Source organism: Mus musculus, chromosome 4 (genome assembly GCF_000001635.26).
Source record: "Mus musculus strain C57BL/6J chromosome 4, GRCm38.p6 C57BL/6J".
Lineage (NCBI taxonomy): Eukaryota > Metazoa > Chordata > Mammalia > Rodentia > Muridae > Mus > Mus musculus.
The window spans coordinates 132,386,790-132,409,643 of NC_000070.6; the positions used below are offsets into that span (position 1 = coordinate 132,386,790).

Consider the following 22,854-nt stretch of genomic DNA (forward strand, 5'->3'; position numbering starts at 1 on the left):
AGCACACCAGGTTCTCTGCAATCGGGGAAGAGCCCAGGGCTTTGCTCAAACTAGGTGGGCACCCCCCTCGCTCCTCAGAACATTTAAATCTTAGTACCTTACCTTCTGATGTCTCTTTGAACTTATCACTGCTTTTTTTTTTCCTCCATTTCCACGGCTTGAAGATCTTGCCTAACGCTGAGAACTTGCTTTTCCTTTTGGTGGGAGGTGTTGTGTCCCCTGCTTCCACACTGTCCATGCCCATGCCTGGGTCTCCAGAGGGCTGCTCTGCTTCTTCTGTTCATGGAGAGGAACGGGAAGGGACAGCCAATTTATTATCCTTATATAGCCTCTAAAAATGTCCCCTCTTCCTGTAGCAGTCGGAAAGAATCAGAGCAATGACAATCACGCAGACAGTCACACTCCGGACATTACATGGACAAAGGCCCAAACTCAAACTTAAATCACTAAAGAAGCCATTTAAGAGGAAAATTTAGGGAGATGCTAGAATCAAGCCGACATCATTAGCATACACAATACAGTATAAGCTCTGTATCACTGAAGCAAGGACTCCCTCCGGAGACTGAGGGGATCGCTGTTAAATATTACCCTCTCAGCAATTCCCACGATTCAAGTAACTCAGGGACAGGCAAGTCATCAAGTGTTCACACCTTGTGTCTGTGTATCACATTTTTCTCCCCACACACAAAGAGCGCTGCATAACTGTGGAAGATTGGGAGACGAGGTGGGGACAGGGCGTTAGAGAAGATGCCCTGACATGGAAGGAGTTGGAAGAGTGGAGGTGAGGTTCTACTGCCTGTCACAGTATTACTTAGGGACATCCTGATAGTAAGGATCTATAACATAGGTGACATGCTACACGTTCACGACTGAGGTCAAAGGTCTCGAGACCCTCATAATGACACATGTGCAGGGCTTAGTTAGCTTTGAAGGTAGAGCAGGAAGGCAGCAATAACAAAAATGCAGGAAGGCAGTACAATGCAGCCTGCGCCCCACCCACTGTCCCAGGGGCCTCAGGAGCCATCTAGGGGTAAGGAAAGGCTCTGTGGCCTACTCCTGGGGTTAAGGTGCTTGCTGCATCACAGAATCGCACTTCCCTTCCCACTAGCAGCAACAATGTTGGAGGCAGGAAAAGTCTGACACTTGTACTGAACACAATGATCTCCTTTTGACACTGTAGCTTTGTGTTACTGTTTTCTTTCAATTACATTTTTTTTTTTTTAAATTTAGCTTCTGTGCATCTGTGTGGGTGTGGAGGCAGGGGAGGAGCACACAGACAGAGCATCCGTGGAGGAGAGAGACGCAGCTCACTCCTCTGCTTCCACTGCATGGGCCCCAGGACTGAACCAGATCATCAAGAGTGGCTTCCAGCACCGTTACCTAGGAGGCATCTTGGGGCTGGTTTAGGTTTTTTGAGACAATGGATTGCTAGGTCTGGTCTTGAATGTGTGATCCTCCCGCCTTAACCTCTTAAGTGCTGGAATTACAGGTGTGTGCCTCCACATATGACTCCTGTAAATCTCCTGTTAGCACATCTACAGGCATTCCAGGAAATAATCAGAAAATGTTATTTGACTGAAGAAAGGAAAACTACACCTAAAGTTTTAATTGGACTGAAAATGTTAAAGAAAAGATCATAAAGAAAAGCAGCCAACATTTTAGCAGCACAGAGAAGCTCCTGCCTGAAAGCCTCTCAACAAAGTATCATCCGTCACTTAGCCTCTTCTGCTGCTTAAAAATCATAGCTAATCACTTCCTTTTCCGTTTTCCTTTATGTGAGGGAGGGTTTCTCTGTATGGCTCTGGGTGTCCTAGAACAGTCTCTGTAGACCAGGCTGGCCTCAAACTCAAATTTACAGAGATCCACTAACTGCGTTCCAAATTAAAATTTAATTTGATGCTTTTAAAACTTCATTATGAGCCGGGCGTGGTGGCGCATGCCTTTAAACCCAGCACTCGGGAGGCAGAGGCAGGCGGATTTCTGAGTTCGAGGCCAGCCTGGTCTACAAAGTGAGTTCCAGGACATCTAGGGCTATACAGAGAAACCCTGTCTCGAAACCCCCCCACTCAAAAAAAAACCAAAAAAACTTCATTATGTTGAACAATATATTTATATGTCATCTTTCTTTCAAGGATTCACAACGACAAGGAGTAGGGATGTACCTCAAGTTTCCAAAGCATGTATGTGGCTCTAGGTTTAAACCCAATTGAAACATGCACACACACTCGCACACACACACCCACACACATTCTCATTTTGCTTTGTATAAAGCAGGTCACTGAACATATCACTAAATACAGAAAGTGAAAAAGAAAGTGTTCTCTGTAAACCAAGCTGGCCTCAAACTCAGGGACCTGCCTGTCTCTGCCTCCCGAGTGCCCAGCAGGAACAGGGTCTCCTTTGCTTCTCTCTTCATAAGTATCTAATTTTGTCAAATGTTTTAGAAGAACAGAACCTTGATATTTTCCAATTCATTCATTCATATTAACATTTAATTATTTATCTATCTTTGTATTTTTATTTTTGCTTGTTTTAAGCAAAATTTAAAACCTGGATCTTAAGTAGCTCAGGATGACGTTGAATTTATTTGTAGCTGAAGATAACCTTGAACCCCAGAACCTCCATGGTCTTGTTCTCAAATGCTGAGATGACAGGTGTGAGCCACCACATCCGGCTTCACTCACATCTCTGCTCCTCCTCCTCTCCACTCCCTAGTCTCAATGACAAACTGCATATTATTTCACTGACTCACATGTCTGTCCAAATATTTAGAATCAGCCCAACTGCCTTTATAATATACAGGATCTGCAGGAAGTGGGGCCATGAATCCTTTTAAAACTCTCAGTCAGGTGTGATGGCATACGCCTATAATCTTAGCACCAGGAGGCAAAAGCAGGAGGATCAAACGTTCCAGGACAGCATAAGATGCATAGTGAGACCCTGTCTCAAAAACACAAGGGCAGGGCTGAGGAGCGCCTATGAGTGTGGCACTGGCATGAGGTTCTGCAAACAGCTAAGCACCACAAAAGAAAAAAACCCTAAATATCCAGGGGTCCCTGTCCACCAAGTTTGCTATCCAATTGAAGGAGAAAACTGACTCCCAATCCCAAACACATCATACACTCACACTGATAATAAATAAAATAATAAGGAGCTAGAGAGATGGCTCAGCAGTTAAAAATACTTCATTGAGGGGCTGGAGAGATGCTGTACTTCCAGAGGCCCTGAGTTCAATTCCCAGCAACCACATGGTGACTCACAACCGTCTGTAATGGGATCCTATGCCCTCTTCTGGTGTGTCTGAAGATATCACAACAATATACTCACATATATACAAATAAGTTAATTAATTAAAAAAATTTTCATTGCTTTTGCAGAGGACCAAGGTTCAAGTCCCAGCACCTACATAGTGTACAACTCTAGTTCCAGAGGCTCAGATGCCCTCTTTTGACCTCGATAGGCATTAGGCATGCACACAGTACATATACAAACATACAGGGAAAATACACATACACACAAAACAAGTCATTTTTAAAATTAAAATAATACACAAAATGTATCATGGCAGGACGCACTGGCTCAGACTTATCATCACAGCAGTATCACTATGGGAAGGATTACAAGTTTGAGGGCAGCATAGATTATGTATATAGCAAGCCTTGTCTCAAAAGAGACAAACCTGTAACAATGTATACTGTGTATGCTTGGGTGTAGTGTAGTGGTCCAAATGTGCCAGTCAGCTCAAGTCAGTTCACTGTGTTACACAACACCGTGTCGGTGCGTTGTGTCCTTGTTCTAGCAACTGCTGGGAGAGGGACAGTAAAAGCTCTAGTTAGCAAAGTCATTTGTCGCTGTTTTGTGTGACAAGGTCTTACTCTGTTGGATAATTACAAATTTAATTATGTTTTCCACTTTAAAAAAAAAATTAAGAGCCAAGTATGGTGGTGCATGCCTTTAATCCCAGCACTCAGGAGGCAGAGTAAGGCTTATCTTTGAGTTTGAGGACAGCCTGGTCTACAAAGTAAGTTCCAGGACAGCCAGGGCTACACAGAGAAAACTTGTCTCAAAAAAACAAAAACAAAAATTTAAGGAATTAGTATGTAAGGGTATTTTACTTCCATGTATGTCTGTGCACCATGTGTGTGCCTGGTGCCCAGGGGGTGTCTAGAAAAATAATGTCATATCTGCTGGGACTGAAGTTACAGACAGTTGTAAGCCCCGTTGAGAGTGCTAGGAATTGAATCTTGGTTCTCTGAAAGAGCAACCAGTGTTCTTAACCACTGAGTCATCTCTCCAATCCTTTAATAAAAATGTAAAATTATGTGTAGGTGTGTGTGCACAGTGGTTTGTAGATAACTGTAGAGTTCAGAGGACGGTATCAGATACCCTGGAGTTGGAGTAACAGAATGCTGTGAGCCACCTACTGTGAGTGCTATCTCGCCAGCCCAGATGATTTCGTCTTAAATGGACCCTTTCTATCAATATGAAACTTCCTTTATCATAGAAACACTTCTACCTCTATCTTGTTTTCCTATTTCATTTGACAACTGTCTTTTGTCTCCTTGCAACAAGGTCTATTCTGGCTTCAAACTCAAGTTCCTTCTCTCAGCTTCTTAGCACTAAGGTTACACTGTAAAGTAGCACACCCAGTCAGCCATCTTTAACTAGGGTGCTTAATCCATCTACGTTTAATATTTTCACTGTCACGGTGGTTTTAGCTCAGTCTCTTGCACTTGTCTTGTTTTCTACATCCTTGACTTACTAATTGTGATGGTTTGTTTATGCTCCGCCCAGGGAGTGGCACTATTAGAAGGTGTGGCCCTGCTGGAGTAGGTGTGTCACTGTGGGTGTGGACTTTAAGACCCTCATCCTAGCTGCCTGGAAGCCAGTATTCTGCTAGCAGCCTTCAGATGAAGACGTAGAACTCTCAGCTCCTCCTGCACAATGCCGGCCTGGATGCTGAATGTTCCTATAATGGATTGGACCTCTGAACCTGTCAGCCAGCCCCAACTAAATGTTGTCCTTATAAGAGTTGCCGGGCGTGGTGGTGCACGCCTTTAATCCCAGCACTCGGGAGGCAGAGGCAGGCGGATTTCTGAGTTCGAGGCCAGCCTGGTCTACAAAGTGAGTTCCAGGACAGCCAGGGCTATACAGAAAAACCCTGTCTCGAAAAACCAAAAAAAAAAAAAAAAAAAAAAAAGAGTTGCCTGGGTCATGGTGTCTGTTCACAGCAGTAAAACCCTAACTAAGACACTAATCTATGTGGATTTAGACCTTCACTGCTTCCTGAACAATGAAGGAATCTTACAACCTTTAATGGTCTAGGCTACTATCAAATATACACTTCTGTATACATGCAACAATAAGCCACAGGAACAAGCAATACTTCTGTATTGTCTATATATCATTTATGAACACCATATATTTCTGCAATTCTGTGTACACCAAGGAGGTTTTAATTTAATTCTGAAGATATTTTGGTTGTATATTTTTGGTTTTGTTTGTTCATTTAAATAGTTTTTTGAGACAGGATCTCTGTGGCTGAGGTTGGCCTTGAAGTTTTTGCTCCAGCTTGCCAGTACCTTTTCCTTCTTTGTTCTTACTTTACTTTGTTTGTACTTGAACTGAACCTAGGGCCTTGTGCTTGCTAGGCAAGTGGTTTAGCACTAAGCTATACCCATACCCTTGCTTTGTTTAATTTTAGCACTTTAAAAATGTGTGACAGGGCTGGAGAGATGGTTCAGTGGATAAGAGCTCTTCCAGAGGTCCTGAGTTTAAATCCCAGCAACCACATGGTGGCTTACAACCATCTGCAATGGGATCTGATGCCCTCTTCTGGTGTATCTGAAGACAGTTACAGTGCACTCATATAAAAATAAATAAATAAGTAAATTCAAAAAAAAAAAAAAAGCACCTGTCTCTCTTCCAGAGGACCCAGATTTGATTCCCAGCACCCACATGGTGGCTCCCAACTCTGTATCTCCAATTCCAGGGCATCTGATGCCCTTGCCTGGCCTCTTTGGGTACCAGACAACTTAAGGTACACACCAATATAAGCAAGCAAAACATCCGTACATATAAAAGTAAATAAATTTGAAATGAAATTCATGTGTGACAAAATGTGAATATAACTGAAATCTCTCTAACTTCAAAGTCTGCGGTCCCCTTTCTATCATGCTTTTCTTTTATTTTGTTTTTATATTGTCTCATATTATATCCCAACTGCAGTCTTCCCTCTCCCAACTCCTCCCAGTGCCCCTTCCTCTTCCCAATACACATTTTATTTTTTTAATCTAAAATCTTATTATAATAATATAATAAGTCTTATTATTATATTTCTTTACATTTAAAAAGTTATTGCAGCTTCTTAAATCTGGATTCATTTAGAAACAGAGGCTTATAGCATATAAGTTATAATGGGCAATATAATATATATCTGCAATCCCATATTTGGGAGGCAAATCAACCAATATGAAATATGATATCAAGGCCATCTCAGATAGTATATGAAACCATGTTCTCAAACAAAATAAAAGTTAAACCACAACAATAAATATAGAATAATGCAATTTACAAAGATGGCACATCATAGAACTCTTGTCCTCATGACAACTACACAACTCATGCTAATCCTAAATACCGTAATCCACGTGCTAGAAAGGGGCTGAGACTATGGCTTCGCTGGAAAGGCACTAGCTGACAAGTCTGACAACCTGAGCTTGACCCCTGCTGTTGTCCTCTGACCTCCACATGCACACTGTGGCATGTATGTGCACACACATACAAACAAAAAAACAAACAAATGTGATTTTTAACTTAAAAGGTCTAAATTATAAAGTGATATTCATATCACATTCTTTTTACAAACTAATTTGTCATCCAGTTATAGATCATTACCCTGCACTGTGATCATTTATTAACTCTTTATTCACTTATCTAAAGAAGGTGTATTTTGTTGTTGTGTGTATGCAAGTGTGCATGCAGACCAGAGGTCAGCCCTGGGCAACATTACCCAGGGGCCATCACTTTATTACTTTATTTTACTTGATGTGTATAAGTATTTTGCCTGCATCCTTATCTGTGCGTGATATATGTTCTTAGTGTGTGCATGTATGTGTGTGTGTGTGTGTGTTTTAAGGCAGGGTTGTCAAGATAAATACTTAAATAAACAAAAAAACAAACAAAAAGCCACTAAAAATTGGCAGTGGTGATAAATGCCTTTAATTCAAACACTTCAAAGTTAGTGATGTCTTTAAGGTATAGCCTGGGGTCCATAGAGAGTTCAAGACCAGCCCGGATCTCATCATAGAGATAGCCCTTTGTTTGCATCTTCATCTTCACTAACTATGTGCAAGTTATGACTACATATAAGAGGATAAAGAAAATAACAGGATTAAACAATGCACCCTAGATCAAAGACTGTATAATGCTGCATACTCCTACTCTGGTCGGACTGGGATCGAAACCAAGACCTCCTGCATGGGAGGGAAGCATTCTACAGTAAACTGCAGCCCTAGCCCTCTTTCCCGTTTTCCTCTGAGAAGAGGCTACACTTGCCCAAAATGGCCTTGAGCTCAGTCATCTCAGCTTCCAGAGTAGCAGGTCTTACAGAGGTGGAGCATCACAGCTGGCCTCCAGCGAATTCTCACTCACCTGTGTTGTATGGCTAAGTATAGTCTGCTGTCAGAAACCCACAGAACACAAATCTTCAACATTCCTTCACTAGACTGTAGTAAGCGACTAAATCGCCTGGTTTATTTGAATCCGACCTCTATCATTTGTACCTTATCAATGACATCTTTTTGATATATTTTGTTTTCATCTGTAAGATCCCCCTACCCCCAGTTTATTGTGTACAAGTGTATATGTGTGCATACATGTGCCAGTGCTCATAGGTGGAGGTCAGAGGACAACTTGAAGTTGTTTGTTCTCTCCATCAACCATGCCGGTTCAGGGATCAAATTTAGGACATCAGACCTTAACAACAAGCACTTTTACTAGCTGGGCAATATTTTTTGCCCTTTTTTGTGTTCTGTTTTGTTCTAGGATAGGGTCTCACTCCCCATCTCTGACTGGCCTGAAACTTAATGTGATGCTCCTGCCTCAGCCTTCAGAGCTTTGTAAATAGGCACCATAACTTATGATACTTTGCCACAGTACTTAACAGTCTTGTTCTCTAAAAGAGGCTTACTGTTGGATTTAAGGAATAGTTTCAGAAAACTGCAACCAAATTATAAAGCCAAGTGATTTCACTACTGAACAAAGCAGGTTTCATGTGCAGAGAAGGCCTACAACTTCTGGAGATCTCGCACAGCCTTGGCCATGGGATTAAAAGAACTGGACAGAGGAGATAGGTAAGTTCTCTACAGTTCTACCTCAGGAAAAATGTCTTGTCTGCCACAGCTGCAGCAAGAAGTGATGGAGCCTGGGGCTAGCAGAGTGGTCAAGTGCTTGCTTAGCCTGGAATAAGGCCCAAGCCAGCATGGTAACTTGTACCCATAACCCCAGCACTGAAGGGGCAGGCATGGAGTTAACAGGACCCTGGAGCCCATTAGCAAGCCAATCTATTCAACTGCAATAGAGATCCTGCATGAATAAAATAAGGGGCTGGAGAGATGGCTCAGCGGGTAAGAGCACTGACTGCGCTTCCAGAGGTCCTGAGTTCAAATCCCAGCAACCACATGGTGGCTCACAACCATCTGTAATGGGATCCAATGCCCTCTTCTGATATGTCTGAAGACAGCTACAGAGCACTCATAAATAAATAAATAAATCTTAAAAATTTAAAAAGAAAATAAGAGATAGGGGCCAGTGAGATTGTTCATAGTGTAAGAGCATTTGCCGTACAGTCATGATAACCAAGAGTTCAATCCCCAGACACCAGAGTGGAAAAAAATGAAAGTTGTCCTCTGATCTCCACGCATACACTGCAGCATGTATACATCACATATATGCACACGCATACACATACACACTTTTTTTTTACACACACACTCTTTTAAACATGTTTTATTAAAAGAGAAGAGCAGGGGGGACCAGCATGGTAGGTAGCACCTGCCTTTAACCCCAGCATTTGGGAGGCAGACAGGCAAATCTCTGAGTCTGAGGCCAAGCTAGTCAATCTACTTAGGGATTTCCTGGTCAGCCAGCACCACAAATGAAACCTTGCTTAAGACATGGTGTCTCTGTGTACCTCTAGCTGGCCTCCAACACTATGTAGGCCCTATGGCCTCGAACTCACAGCCATCTGCTGCCTCTGCCTCCAGAGTACTGGGATTAAAAGGAAACACCACCAACACCCCTCATGAGACTTTTTCTTTTAAAAGAAAAGGGAAAAAAAAAGCCAAACAACAACAAACCCAAAAAACTCAAGACATAAAGTTAAGAAGGGTGGGCCACAGTATGTGTTAGAGAAGAGCTATGGAGCGGCAACCACAGGGAGAGCTGATGCTGCACAAGGAGGTGAGGTATCAAATACAGGAGAAGGCTGGCTCGAGGAGCAAAGGGAGAGACGGCAGAGGCTGAGGACGTCTCTACTTTGGTTTGTGATTTTAAAAAATTATTTAATAAAATGTTTGTGTGTGGGAGACTGGGTGTCCTAAAACCTAGGCTGGTCTGGAACTTACAAGGTCGCTCCAGCTGATTCATTCCTGAGGCCCTGACCCTCCTGCCTCTGCCTCCCACTTCTGGGTGGCAGTGCTGACGTGCACCCCACCCAGCCTCTCTGCTAAACTTACTTTCTCAAGCTGGAAAGTGGTTCTGAGGGTTTCTTGTATTTTTCTATAGGCCCTTTTCTATATGGTATTTTACTGTTTAAAAAGTGAAGTACTGAGCTGAGAAAGACTTAGTGCAGCGATCGGAGGAAGGCGAGGGACTGGTTCCCGTTGACTGGAGTCCCAAGTCTGTGACTATGTGAGCACTTTATCATCCACGTGCGCAGCTTCAGAAATACCCGAAAAATACTTTCCTTGGGAAATCAGAAACTAAACTACAACAAATCACCAGACACATCTGAGGCACTCCCAGCTTCTAAACCTGTCTGCGCTTCTTTAGTTAACATAGCTTTTACCTTTTCTTACTGGGATTTTTTTTTTTTTTTTTCGAGACAGGGTTTCTCTGTATAGTCCTGGCTGTCCTGGAACTCACTTTGTAGACCAGGCTGGCCTGGAACTCAGAAATCCACCTGCCTCTGTCTTACTGGTCTTTTTTGAGACAGGGTTTCACTACGTAGCCTTGGCTAGTCTGGAACTCACTGTGTAGACCAGGCTAGCCTAAAAGCAGAGATCTACCTGCCTCTGCCTCCTTGGTACTAGGATTAAAAGTATGCGCTACGGCCATCTTAGACCTCTTCTTAGTGGAGAAAAAAAAAATAAAAAGTAAGGAAAGAGTCTTCCTGATGCTTCCTAAGTCACAGTCACCTTACACAGGTTTTCCCTAAATAGCACATTGTCCAGGAAGAACTGCAACACTCTGGCCTACCCTTCTCCATTTGCACAATTAATCAGCAGCAGCAGCCACGACACCCTACAAAGATAGGAGAACTGTGCTCACTGACATGATGGGAGACCTCATCAGGTCACACTTCCATCTCTGAGCCACACTCACAGCTCCTGTGCAGTCTGAGCTAGCCCCCCCCCCCCCCCAGACAGTAACACTTCACAAGTCCATACAGCAAAGCATCTTAGAAGGAACAAACACTTGATACAACGGAGAAAGTCTTGGAAAGTGTATAACAAATCAAAAAAAAAAAAAAAAAAAAAAAACCTAATCCAACCTTTAAAACAATCCCGTTTTTATAAGTTGGCAGTTTTATTTCTAGATCACACTTAACACTCGCCGGAACTTGGAGAGTACCAGTAAGATACCTCTGACCTCTAAGGAACAGCTCCTGTAACTATTTTCCTCAGAGGCAAGAAATAAACCAATAGGTAACGACGTCCTAGCAATCTAATCTTAAAACAAAACCCCAGAAGCAAGTCAAGAGAAACTGAAAGGGAAATGAATTTAACTGAGTGGGAACAACTTTAAATCTTTCATTCATTTCTCGCAAACTTTAATAAACATGCCAAAGTCTTATATTCCAATTTCTAAGAGAACTAACTTCAGCTGAAGCCGGCCTCGCTGCTGCTAAGATGTCTATTTTCCTGCCTTCCATTACTCACCAACTGCATCTGGATTTACCGGTCTGGAGACATCAGCTTGGCCCATGATTATAATTGTCTTAGATGTATCCCACGACAACAAACTCTTCCTGACAAAAGCAAACTTCTCTTAAAAGACAAATCCACGTAAGGGACCAGCAATCCCGTATCACCACCAAATGCCAGGAAACAGTGTGCGATCTGGAGTTTCTGTTTTGCTGGACACCGGGTACTTGTGGCTCTCACAAACGTCTTCACGCCGGCTCTCTTCACACAGGAATGCCTGTCATTCCAGAGTGCAGTGTGTAGAGCACCAGTGCGGAAGGGGAGGAGACAGCCAACCACATTCTGGCTGCCAGCGGCACAGCCCAAAAGCCCACACCCCCTTTTCCTGACTTTGAGCTTGGCTGGAAGCCTCCAGGCTCAAAGCCACAGAAGACAGGGAGCCTGCCCCAAAGTATAGCAAAGACCCTATGCTTTCAATCACAACAAAAGACCCCACACCATCAGCAGGGTTCAGAGTAACAGTCAAATAGTCCATTTCAAAGGCACATTTTAGATATATTCTACAAATTTTGTGTTGTATATGGACTGAATATTTATTATCTCCCTTATCTGGTCTTCATGAGAGAGAGAGAGAGAGAGAGAGAGAGAGAGAGAGAGAGCGCGCAAGTGTGTGTGTGTGTGTGTGTATGTGTATGTGTTGGGGCTGGAAAACATCATTTGTTGCTCTTACAAAGAATACTGGGTCCATTCCTAGCACTCACATGGTATCTCACATCATGTATACCTCCAGTTCCAGGGGATCCAACAATCTGAGCTCTGTGGGCACCAGGCATATGGAACACATATGCAGGCAAAATACATAAAGTAAAATAAATCTAATATATATTATATTTTATATATAGTTATATATATCCTAAATTCTTTGAAATCTCTGAAGTAAAAAAAAAAAAATGTATGCTGTTTACCCCCTCCTCTTTTGGGACAGTTTCATGTAGTCTAGGCTGGCGTCAAGCTGAACTATGGAGCCTTGAACTGATGATCGTCCTGTCTCTACCTCCCAAGTGCTGGAATTTAGACTGGCATTACAGACTCGTTCTACTATACTTAGTTATGCGATGCTGGGGATGGCCTGGGGCTGTTTATACTAGGCACTGGTCCAGCAACTGTGCTACATTCCCAGCCTCAATTTTAAAAGACTTCCATTCCATTTCTTTATTTGTGCATGTGTGTGAGAGAACACACACCTGTGGAGGTCAGAAAAGCATCATTCTTTTCACCATGTGGATCCTGGAGATGGAACTCGGGTTTTGAGGCTTGGTGGCCAGCGCCTTTACCTGATGAGCCACCTCAGTGGTCTCCTAACCCCAGCTGTCACCTTCTTGTTTGTGTGTATGGTGCAGTACGTGCGTGTGCATGCAGGCAGAGACTCGGGTGGAAGAAGAGGTCGGCTGATGTTGCTCTGTCTTCCTCAACAGCTCTAGTGGTTTCTGTGCTCTATGCTGGGCTACACAACAAGCACTGAGCCACCTCTCCAGGCCTTATGATCAGTTTTGATAGAGAAACAAGCAACAAAAGCCTCAATGGTAACAAGAAAATGACTAAAATACTAAGGCATAAAACAAGAAAAGCCTTAGAAACACTCAGGGATATGCTATGATGATACAATGTGGCTGCCAGACTTCTTTTTTTTTTTTTTAAAGGTTTATTATTATACATAAGTACACTGTAGCTGACTTCAGACACACCAGAAGAGGGCGTCAGATCTCATTACGGGTGGTTGTGAGCCACCATGTGGTTGCTGAGACTTGAACTCAGGACCTTCAGAAGAGCAGTCAGTGTTCTTACCTGCTGAGCCATCTCACCAGCCCGCTGCTAGACTTTTGATCCTTACTAGTAGTAGCATCTGTCAGCAACCATCTCCCACGGTGGTAGCCATGTGTGCCAACTCTTCAGCATGTTTTTCATTTGCGTAAGTTGTTCCTTTGGCCTGGCATTTCTTTCTCTAACCCAGGTGGAGAGGACCTACCCACCCTTTAAGAACTGCCTAAACTCTGCTGCCTTGGCTAAAGGCTTTCCTTAACCATGCAAACAGAATTCCATGGGGCTGGAGAGATGGCTCAGTGGGTAAGAGCACTGACTGCTCTTCCAGAGGTCCTGAGTTCAAATCCCAGCAATCACAAAGTGGTTTGCTACCATCTGTAATGAGATCAGATGCCTCTTCTGGTGTGTCTGAAAACAGCTACAGTGTACTTTCATATAATAGATAAATCTTTTTTTTTTTTTTTAATTTTTCAAGACAGGGTTTCTCTGTGTTCCCCTGGCTGTCCTGGAACTCACTCTGTAGACCAGGCTGGCCTCGAACTCAGAAATTTGCCTCTCTCTGCCTCCCAAGTGCTGGTATTAAAGGTATGTGCCACCATGCCCGGCATAAATAAATCTTTTTAAAAAAAGAAGAAAAAAAGAAACAGAATTCCAACAGACTCACTGAACACTGATTATGTGCCTAGTACTGTGTTGACACCCAAAGCAAGGTTTTTCCTCGGGTGCTTATAGTAATAGGAGCTATCACAGACGATAACCAGCACACAGGGGCTGGGGGAGCAGAGGACGCCTGAGAACAAGAATCAAGAACACTGTGTGAGAGACAAAGAACATTGTCTTCCACAGCTGTAGCACAAGCAGCCCTTGGAGGCAGATGCAGAGGCTCAAGCTCCAGGCTAACCTGAGCTGCATATAAAATACCTAAGAAAACGTCAAACCAAACAATCAAACAAAAAGAATGGACTAATCCAGTGGTTCTCAGCCTTTCTGATACTGTGACCATTTAATACATATGGTTCTTCATGTTGTGATGACCCTAACCCCCCAACCATGGAATTATTTTCATTGCTACTTGACATCTGTAATCATAGACAACCCCTGTAAAAGGCTCATTCAACCCCCAAAGGGGAACGACCCACAGGTTGAGAGCCACTCGACCAGGCAATGGTCTTGGTGGACACACCACCCTGAACTGCACTAATCTTTATAATTCCCTAGCAGTCTAGAAGCTCTTTATGGGCAGGGGCCACGATGCATTATCCTTAAACGAGCTACCAAAGCCTGATGTAAGTAGCCCAGTGCACAGTGCACATGCAGCAAGTCTTCAGCAGCCTGAACCTCCAGCCCTCAAGCGTGCCTCATGCGTACTGGGCAAGCACCAAACTACGGCCCCACCAAGAAACAGACTCAATTTGAACCTTTGCTTATGAAACTAAGGAGCAAAAGACAGTGCACCTGCCTGCGACCTCAGCATTCTGGGTGCTGAGGCAGAAGTAAAGACAAGTTAAAGCAGCCAGGGTTATAAAACAAGACCCTGTTTCAAAGATCATCAGGGCAAAGAGCGTGAGCAATGGAGGCAGGAGAAACCTGTGCCGACCATGAAACATTCTATCATTGCAATGATCATGAGAGCGGCGGCTAGGAAACTCACCTGGGGGAGGTGGTGACACATCCATACCAAATTTTGAAAAATGTAGCTGGACGTGATGACGCAGACCTTGAATCTCAGCACCCAGGAGGCAGAAGCAAGCAAATCTTTGCAAATTTGAGGCAAGCCTGGTCTACAAAGTGAGTTCCAGGACAGGCAGAGCTACATAGTGAGACCGTGTCTCAAAAAAAAAAAAAAAAAAAAAAAAAAAAACACCCTATTTGGGGTGTGGGAATCATATATATTCATATATATGGTAAAAATCCACGTTCCATTTTCTGCACAGGAGGATTGTAAAGAGTACAGAAAAGAACAGAAATGCTAAGTTCTTTATGTGACAGAAGTGAAGAATTAGGGATCACGTTGTTTCAGGTCAAATCAGACAAAAAAGCATGAGGGCATGTCTGTGCATGGAGATGATTACCCATAGATTACAGGAGTAAATCAAGAGACATACCTAGAGTTTACTGAGCAGCTAGCCTAGTGGATATGGGGACCTCTGAGTTCAGTAGGAGACTACGTCTCAAAAAATAAGACAGAGAGCAACAAGCTGGGATACTGTAGTGCGCATGTGCCTTTAATCCCAGCACTGGGCAAGCAGAAGCATGCAGGTCTCTCAGCTCAAGGCTAACCTGGTCTACAGGAGTTCTAGGACAGACAGAGCTACACAGAGAAACCCTGTCTCAAAGCAACAACAAAGGATGGAGGGCAACAGATGAATAAACCTGATGTCCGCCTCTGGCACCTGCATGCACACACCACACACGAGACGAGCGTGGCAGAGCAGAGAAGAGATACATACAGTGAGGACTCATGTACCCCCGTGTGAGCCTACATCTGTACCCAATGTATACTTGCACTTGGGTGCTCACACACACACAAGAACACATGCATTTATATATACACCACATACACAGACCAAAAAATCATGTGAGCTACTACACAAGTGACTAAAATTATTGTTAAAGTCCCTTCCTGTTAAGCCAATAATTTAATCAATTCAATATTCTGCTAAGGGAACAAAAAGGCTCCAGGAAGGCTGGTCAGGTGTGCCACTGTGCACTTTTTATAATGAATCAAAAGGAATGCTTGCCAAATAAGGAAAAAAAATCAAGTGCATTTTGATATTAATGAACCTCACTGGCCACCAATTATTTTATACTCTATTGTTTTTTTCATGTGCAGAATGTAGTTGGTTTTTGTAATTATAATAAAAGAGATTGGGTGGGTAGGTGGGTGCACACCCTCATAGAAGCAGAAGGAGGGGGGATGGGATGGGGGCTTCTGGAGGGGGGAATTGGGAAAGGGAATAACATTTGAAATGCAAATAAATAAAATATCGAATTAAAAAAAGAGAAATTGCTAGGCAGTGGTAGTGCATGCCTTTAGTCCCAGCACTTGGGAGGCAGAGGCAGGTGGATTTCTGAGTTCGAGGCCAGCCTGGTCTACAAAGTGAGTTCCAGGACAGCCAAGGCTACACAGAGAAACCCTGTCTCGAAAAACCAAGAAGAAGAAGAAAGAAGAAGAAGGAGGAGGAGAAAGAGGAGAAGGAGGAGGGGAAGGAGGAGGAGGAGAAGAAGAAGTAGAAGAAGAAGGAGGAGGAGGAGGAGAAGAAGAAAAAATAATTAAGAAGCCTTAGTCTTTTAATGAGAAAAATCAAAGCCTTATAAAATCACATGGAAGAGCCAACTGAATTCTATTAAGGAACCCAGAGATGTCAATGATGTATAGAAACCAGGCAGACAGAACGGAGGACCCACAGCTGGATTTTGCAATGGGCTGAATGTTTCTTAACAGTAGCAGTCAGTGCTGGTGACTCAAAGGGATGACGAATTATGGCTGCTCCATCTTCCTTCTCTCTCTTTCATAACGCTTTACAATTCAGTTGGCTCACAAACTGTCTCCAAGTAAAGGAGACAGGAAATCTGTGCAGAACTGGCCCTCAGTCACGTATCTGTGGATACAGTAACTGAGAATAGCCATGGCACCTGAAAAAGTTACTCAGGAACTTCTAGCAAGGATTCAGGTTAAGGGGCATTCCTTTCCGGCTCATATGCAGAAGAATCCAGCCTTTATCCTCCTCTAAATAAAAAGTCTGAGTAATGAACACCTGGCACCACAGTGAGTCAACAGTAATTCCTGCAAAATAATTGAGGATGACTATGTAAATGTTGTTTCTATCAAACTCACTCCAGCTGGTAATTCAAGTGCACTGTGCTGATTTCATGTATAAAACAGCCCTCCCTTCAAAACCTTCAATTTTTAGAACCACAGAAAGTATAGGGGGTATATAATTAAAACTTTCCAGGCTGGAGAGATGGCTCATCGGTTAAGAGCACTGATTGCTCTTCCAGCGGTCCTGAGTTCAATTCCCAGCAACCACATGGTGGCTCACAACCATCTGTAATGGGATCCAATGCCCTCTTCTGATGTATCTGATGACAGCTACAGTGTCCTCATATAAAATAAATAAACCTTTAAAAATGTTTTTTTCCATAGAGCTTTTAAAATCAAAGAGGAAATTACATTTTACACTACACACACCTTTGCTTCTAAGTTTCATTTTAAAACCAGAACCAAATGCATGCGTGCCTTAGGAAAAGAGCCTAGTAAATCAGAGGAACGTTCAGGCAGCACGCACCTATGCTTATCTGTCTATGCTAAAGCATCCAGTACAATTCTATTTTGACTTTTCTGAAAAGCTTTATGAGTGCTGTGGGTAAATATGAATCCTGAAAAACAGAACCTTCCACGAAACAAGCTTGGTGATTGTCACTTCAACCTGAGAGCTATTTCTTTTCATGAAGAATCCTTAAATGAAGCATGGTCCCACTGGGGTGGTGATGTAGGACTGTCAGTCCCAGCAGTGCAGAGGCTGAGGCCAGGGGATTGCCCTGAGTCTGAGGCTAGTGTAAGCGACAAAGTGAGACTCTATCTCAAAAACTATATCAAACAGATAGCCAGTGGGTTCATATCTTTAATTCCAGTACTCAGGAGGCAGAGGCAGGCAGATCACTGTGATTTCAAGGCCTATACAGTTCCAAGATAGCCAGGGCTACACAGAGAAATCCTGTCTCAAAAAGTCAAAATAAAATAAAATAAAATAAATAAATATATAGAAAATAAACAGGATCCAGTAACCATTAAACACTAGACTCATATTCCCTGTTCCCCGGCTTAGACGCCAAGAACCTAAAGGTACCTAAAATCTAAGGAAGAGCCATGTGGTATTTAATCAGCACTGTGAACTTGACTGGACAGAGTCACCATGGAAACCCACCTCAGGCTTTACTTAGAAGGTATTTCCAGAAGGTTTAACTAAGGCTGGCAAATGGTTTACTACATAAGCCTAGAGACCTGATTTTCACCTCTAGAAGCTACATCAAGGTGTAGAAAAAGAACCAACTCCACAAAGTTGTCCCATGACTGCCACGTGGGTGCTGTGGCATACACATTCGCACAGTACACTAAATAAACAAATAAAGAAATGTTAGAAAGGTCGTTTAACTTAGGAGAAGACTCACACTATGAGCTAATGTCTTGAAGTGAAGAAAAAGTAGAAAGCGGACTGGTGAGGTAGCTCAGCAGTAAAGGCACACTGCTGCTAAGCCTAACAACCTGTGTTCAATGCCCAGGTCCCACACGGGAAGGAGAGGAAAGCCTCCAAGCTCTTCTGACCACCAGAGACACATACCTGAGATGCACACACACTCACATAAGAAAAAAAGGAAGCTGGGCAGTAGTTGGCACACACCTTTAATCTCCGGACTCCGGAGGCAGAGGCAGGTGGATCTCTGAGTTCAAGGCCAGCCTGTTCTACAAAATGAGTTCTAGGACAGCCAAGGCTGCATAGAAAAATATTGTCTCCAAAAAACAAAAAACAAACAAACGAACAAACACTCTTAATTTAACTTTATTTTATATACATTGGTGTGAGGGTATCAGATCCCCTGGAACTGGAGTTACAGATAGCTGTGAGCTACCATGTGGGTACTGGGAACTGAACCTGGGTCCTCTGGAAGAACAGCCAGCGCTCTAAACCGCTGAGCCTCCTCCCCAGCTCCGCACATTTGTTTAAAGTGGAAGGAAGCGCCAGGCAGGATGATTAACACCTTTAATTGCCACACTCAGAAGGCAGGGGCAGACCTGGGAATTTGGGGCTAGCCTGGTCTACACAGGGAGTTCCTGGACAACCGAGACCATGCCTTCTTGAAAACCAGAGCAGCAGCACTCATCCTTCCCTGTTCCCAGCTGAGATGCCAGACAACCGCTTCCTTCTCCACGACCAGGCCCTCTCGCCCAGCAGGGCAGACCCCACTGAAACTGTGACAAAAGCCAATCCTTCCTCCTTAAGGTGCTGCCTTGGTCACAAGAAGAACAATTACCACTAAAAACAAATCTGTTATGCTGGGTTGCAGTGGTGTGGGAAGAGTAAAGGCAATGGGCTACTGAACTACTCCTTTTTTCTTTTTTTTAAAAGGCTTATTTATTATATGTAAGTACACTGTAGCTGTCTTCAGACACACCGGAAGAGGGCATCAGATCCCATTACAGATGGTTGTGAGCCACCATGTGGTTGCTGGGAATTGAACTCAGGACCTCTGGAAGAACAGTCAGTGCTCTTAACCACTGAGCCATCTCTCCAGCCCCACTGTCTATTTTTTTAATACTTTAACTTGAGATTTGTAGGTTTGCATGCATGCTCTCAGGGAGGATAATGCGTGTTTGGCTCAGAGCTCAGCTGGTTCTTAAGCCATCGCTCTAACCCATCCTTTCTTCTTCTTCAAGACAAGGTGTAACATCTCTCAGGCTGTCCTCAGAGTACCCAAGAAACTGAGGCTGGCCTTTCACAGCTCAGTCGCATGGTCTGAGAGCAGACCCACAGGTCCCGAGTACCCCAGGCAGGCAGACTGTCTATGAGCTGCAACCCCAGCTGATAAGGTAATTCTTTCAGGATTTACTGATTGGGTTCAAAATTTCTTTTTCTTATACAAAAAGCTTTCTATAAATTCTGGACTCAACAGAATGTGCGCAGCGCTTTCAAACTCAGTGTCTCCCTGTGTGTATTTAGGACAATAATCGCTAGCCTGGTTTTGGTTCCGTCCATTGCTATGTAGCCCTGGAAGGCCCTGACCTTTCAGTCCTCCCAGTGCTGAGATTACAGACATCTAACACCATGCTCACACTGGCAGGAGATCAAGTCCATGCCCTTGTGCACGAAAGACAAAGTGCTCTACCACCGTGGTCAGCTCAACTCCGCCCCCTTTCTAATTCATTTGATAATTTCTCCCAAGACACTCTCCAGTCTCAGCCTTTCAAGACTTAGGATTTTAGACATGTGTCACTTCTGCCAACAGACCTCTACAGCCCTGGTAGCCCATAATATACTATATAGCATATAGCAGTCTACACTCCAGGCACTTGGACCCCTGAGGCATGAGAAGCAAGCATTCAGAGAACCTGACCTTGTGCCTGATTTTCACAACTCTCCCTCATCTACCCTCATCTTTAGAGCTGGTGACCCTCGGAGCTCTGAGCTGCAACACATTCCTTCCAATCTAACTCACCCAGCCACTCTCTCCATCTTTTCTTTCTGAATCTGTCCAGCTGCCAGGCTTCAACCTCCAGTGCACGTTCCTTCCTTGAACCTTGTCATTCCCGAGAGAGACTGCCTGAGACACTCATCTCTGTGATCAGTTACTGAGGCTATGCCTCTGCCTTCAGCTGCACATGCAACGTTTGCTGCAAGCATCTCGACTTGTCGCTTCCTTGTTGGACTGTATATTCCTCGACAGTAGACATGGTGGGTGTAGTGGCCAGGTTGAGGCAGGAAGACTGCTTGCTGTTTGTTCAAGAGTAGCCTGGGCTGCATGCAGGTATGTGCCACCTTATCTTTCAAAACAATAACTAACTAACCAAATAAATAAGGTGGGGACTGTCTTCACAGCCTCATAAAATAGCAGAGAACACAGTATATTATGGCATTCAAGAACTACTTGGGGACCAGCAGATGGCTTACTGGGTAAAAGGGCTTGCTTCAGAAGGCTGATGAGCTGACTCTCATCCCCAGGACACACATGGGGAAAGGAGAAAATCAACCCCAGGCTCTCTTGAGTTATGGTGCATTTCAATTATGAAATGCGCATAAGCCTAGAAATTATAAACACATAATAATCACCTATCAGTTGTTTAAAAAAGGAAGGAAAAAGACAACATAACTGAGATCATCTTGCTACGTGCGCTTTATGGGTTATTATAAATTGGCTTCCACATGAGGCATATGTTATTATAAATTAGTTTCCATGAGTACTTTTCACAGAGGCTCACTAGTTTACCCTGTGCGTATGATGCAGGTACAGGGAAGCCAGAGGTAGATGTTGGGTGCATTCTTCAATCACCCTCCACCTTATTTTTTGAGACAAGTTCTCTCACTGGGACCTGGAGCTCCCCAGTTAGGCTGGCCTGGCTGAACAGGGAGCCTCAGGATCCGCCTGTTCCCACCTCCCCAGTGCCAGGATTACAACAACAAGCCATCACACCTTCCGTTTTTGCATAGATCCAGAGAGTTTAAAGTAAGTCTTTACCAAATGAGCTAATTCCCTAGCCTCACAACTACTTTTATTTATATAGAAAGTTAACTTTAGGGGCTGGAGAAAAGGCTCAGCGGTTAAGAGCACTGACTGCTCTTCCAGAGGTCATGAGTTCAATTCCCAGTAATCACATGGTGGCTCACAACCATCTGTAATGGGATCTGATGCCCTCTTTTGGTGTGTCTGAAGACAGCAACAGTGTACTCATAAACATAAAATAAATAAATAAATCTTTAAAAAAAGAAAAGAAAGAAAGTTAACTTTATCTGACATTAACAATTCCAAATCTCTTTAATCCCAGCACTCAGGAGCCAGAGAAAGGCAGATCTCTGTGAGTTCGAGGCCAGCCTGGTCTACACAGTGAATTCTAGGACAGCCAGAGATACACAGAGAAACCCTGTCTCAAAAAAAAGTCCAAATCTCTTAAGAACTTAAATTTTATCTTTTCTCTGTGCGTATTCTGGATCCAAGTGCATACAAACATATGTGTGCAGGCCAGAGTCAGTTCTGGGTATTTTTCTCCCAAACAAACAAACAAAAAATCTAAGAAAATTTTATTTTCTAATTAATTCATTGCTTATTAGTAGTGATTTTTTCATGTGCTCATATGTGTTTATGTATAAGTGTGCATGCCTGCATGAGTACATGTTTATGCAGATTCATATGAAGACCCAAGCACAATCCCATATGCCATTGTCCAGACCACTGCCCATCTCATCAGTCAGGCTGGCCTAGGTAGCCAGGGAGACCCCAAGGATCAACCTGCTTCCACCTCCCCAGCACTGGGGTACAAACATCACCACAAGGCCCACCATTTTCTTTTTTTATATGTATGAGTACACTGTAGCTGTCTTCAGACACACCAGAAGAGGGCATCAGATCCCATTACAGATGGTTGGGAGCCACCATGTGGTTGCTGGGAATTGAACTCATAACTTTTGGAAGAGCAGTCAGTGCTCTTAATCGTTGAGCCATCTCTCCAGCCCCCAAAGCCCACCATTTTCAAGTGGGTTCTGGGAATGCTTTACCAACTGAACCATCCCCCAAGCCTGCCTGCCTGCCTACCTGTCTATCAGTCTGTCTGTCTGTCTCTCCATCCATCCATCCATCCATCCAACCACCCACCTAGCTATCTTATTTTTTGATATGGAGAATCATCTGTAGACCAGGCTATACTGGAATTAATTACTTATCTCAGTCTAGCATCAAACTAGTGGTAACTTTCTTGCCTCAGTCTCCAGAGAGCTGGGATTATAGGTGTGAACCAACAGCAAGCATATATTATTCTTAGAGCTTTAAGGAAAAAAAGCAAACACTACAAGAGAAAGATGAACTATCATTACTTTTAGCCTCATTTAATCTCAGAGGAATTTACCTCCTACGCCTGAAGGACTGTAACTCACACAAGTCGATGCTTCCTCCTCCTTTTAAACAGAAGGGAAGGGCTGTATTGTTGACATACGTTTAGCTTCCAGTGTTAAGATAATATCATAAAAAATTTCCCATCAGCGTTAAAACAAGACACACTAGCTAGGAGCATGGCCACTTAATAAATCCCCTTGATCAGATAAAGAGTGGTTCTCACCCTTCCTAATGCTGAGACCCTTCAGCACAGTTCCTTATAATAATAATAAAACAATAAAATTAT

The 22,854-nt window shown here is 43.4% G+C and overlaps 1 protein-coding gene across 4 annotated transcripts in view; it reads right to left on the reverse strand.

Moving 5' to 3' along the window:
* Positions 1–22,854, reverse strand: part of Phactr4 (phosphatase and actin regulator 4) — a 66,525-nt gene that overhangs the window by 30,868 nt on the left and 12,803 nt on the right. For 2 of the 4 annotated variants that reach the window (NM_001161797.1, NM_175306.4), the window contains exon 3: positions 103–276. In NM_001161797.1, coding sequence (NP_001155269.1) covers positions 103–276 — 174 coding nt within the window. Of the gene's footprint in view, positions 1–102; positions 277–11,162; positions 13,256–22,854 lie in introns of those variants that run through there. The other 2 variants (XM_006538456.4, XM_006538457.4) reach the window with 2 other exon arrangements.